This window comes from Myotis brandtii, unplaced genomic scaffold, assembly GCF_000412655.1.
Source record: "Myotis brandtii unplaced genomic scaffold, ASM41265v1 scaffold743, whole genome shotgun sequence".
NCBI classification, from domain to species: Eukaryota; Metazoa; Chordata; class Mammalia; order Chiroptera; family Vespertilionidae; genus Myotis; species Myotis brandtii.
In genome coordinates, this window is record NW_005370960.1 from 1527059 (window position 1) to 1527666 (window position 608).

Below are 608 nucleotides of genomic sequence, written 5' to 3' on the forward strand. Positions count from 1 at the left end.
ACGGGGAGTCGTCGGGGGAGCCAGAGGAGCAGGACCTCTCGGGACCCCAGGCCCCTCAGGGCCCAGCCCAGGTGCCAGCTGAGGGGGTGCATTCGGGGGCGGGGGGCTCCACACCCACCCTGGGTGCTCACACCGCCCTCCCCCAGGCTGCAGCCAGTGGCACCGAGGAGGCTGCAGCCAAAGCCAAGCAGAGCCGCAGCGAGAAGAAAGCCCGGAAGGTGGGCTGGGGGCTGCTCCCCTGGGGGCGGGGGGCTGGTCAGACAACCCCCACCCAGGACTGGGGGCCCCTCCCACCACCTCCCACCCTGGGGTGGTGAGTCCCATGGGGGTGGGCGTTGGGGTTCCTTCTTGAAACAGCCGGGCCCTGTCAGCCCGCGTCCAGCACCCGGCTCTCCCCGACCTGAGCCCGCCACTGCCCCCAGGCCATGTCCAAGCTGGGCCTGAGGCAGGTGCAGGGCGTCACCCGCATCACCATCCACAAGTCCAAGAACATCCTCTTCGTCATCGCCAAGCCCGACGTGTTCAAGAGCCCGGCCTCCGACACCTACGTGGTCTTCGGGGAGGCCAAGGCCAGCAGCGGGGCAGGGGGCGGGGCCCAGGCCAACAGG

General features: G+C 70.7%; 1 protein-coding gene across 1 annotated transcript in view; it reads left to right on the plus strand.

Moving 5' to 3' along the window:
• Positions 1–608, plus strand: part of NACAD (NAC alpha domain containing) — a 9682-nt gene that overhangs the window by 7229 nt on the left and 1845 nt on the right. The window contains exons 5-7 of the mRNA XM_014530531.1: positions 9–71; positions 147–218; positions 423–599. Coding sequence (XP_014386017.1) covers positions 9–71; positions 147–218; positions 423–599 — 312 coding nt within the window. The remainder of the gene's footprint in view (positions 1–8; positions 72–146; positions 219–422; positions 600–608) is intronic.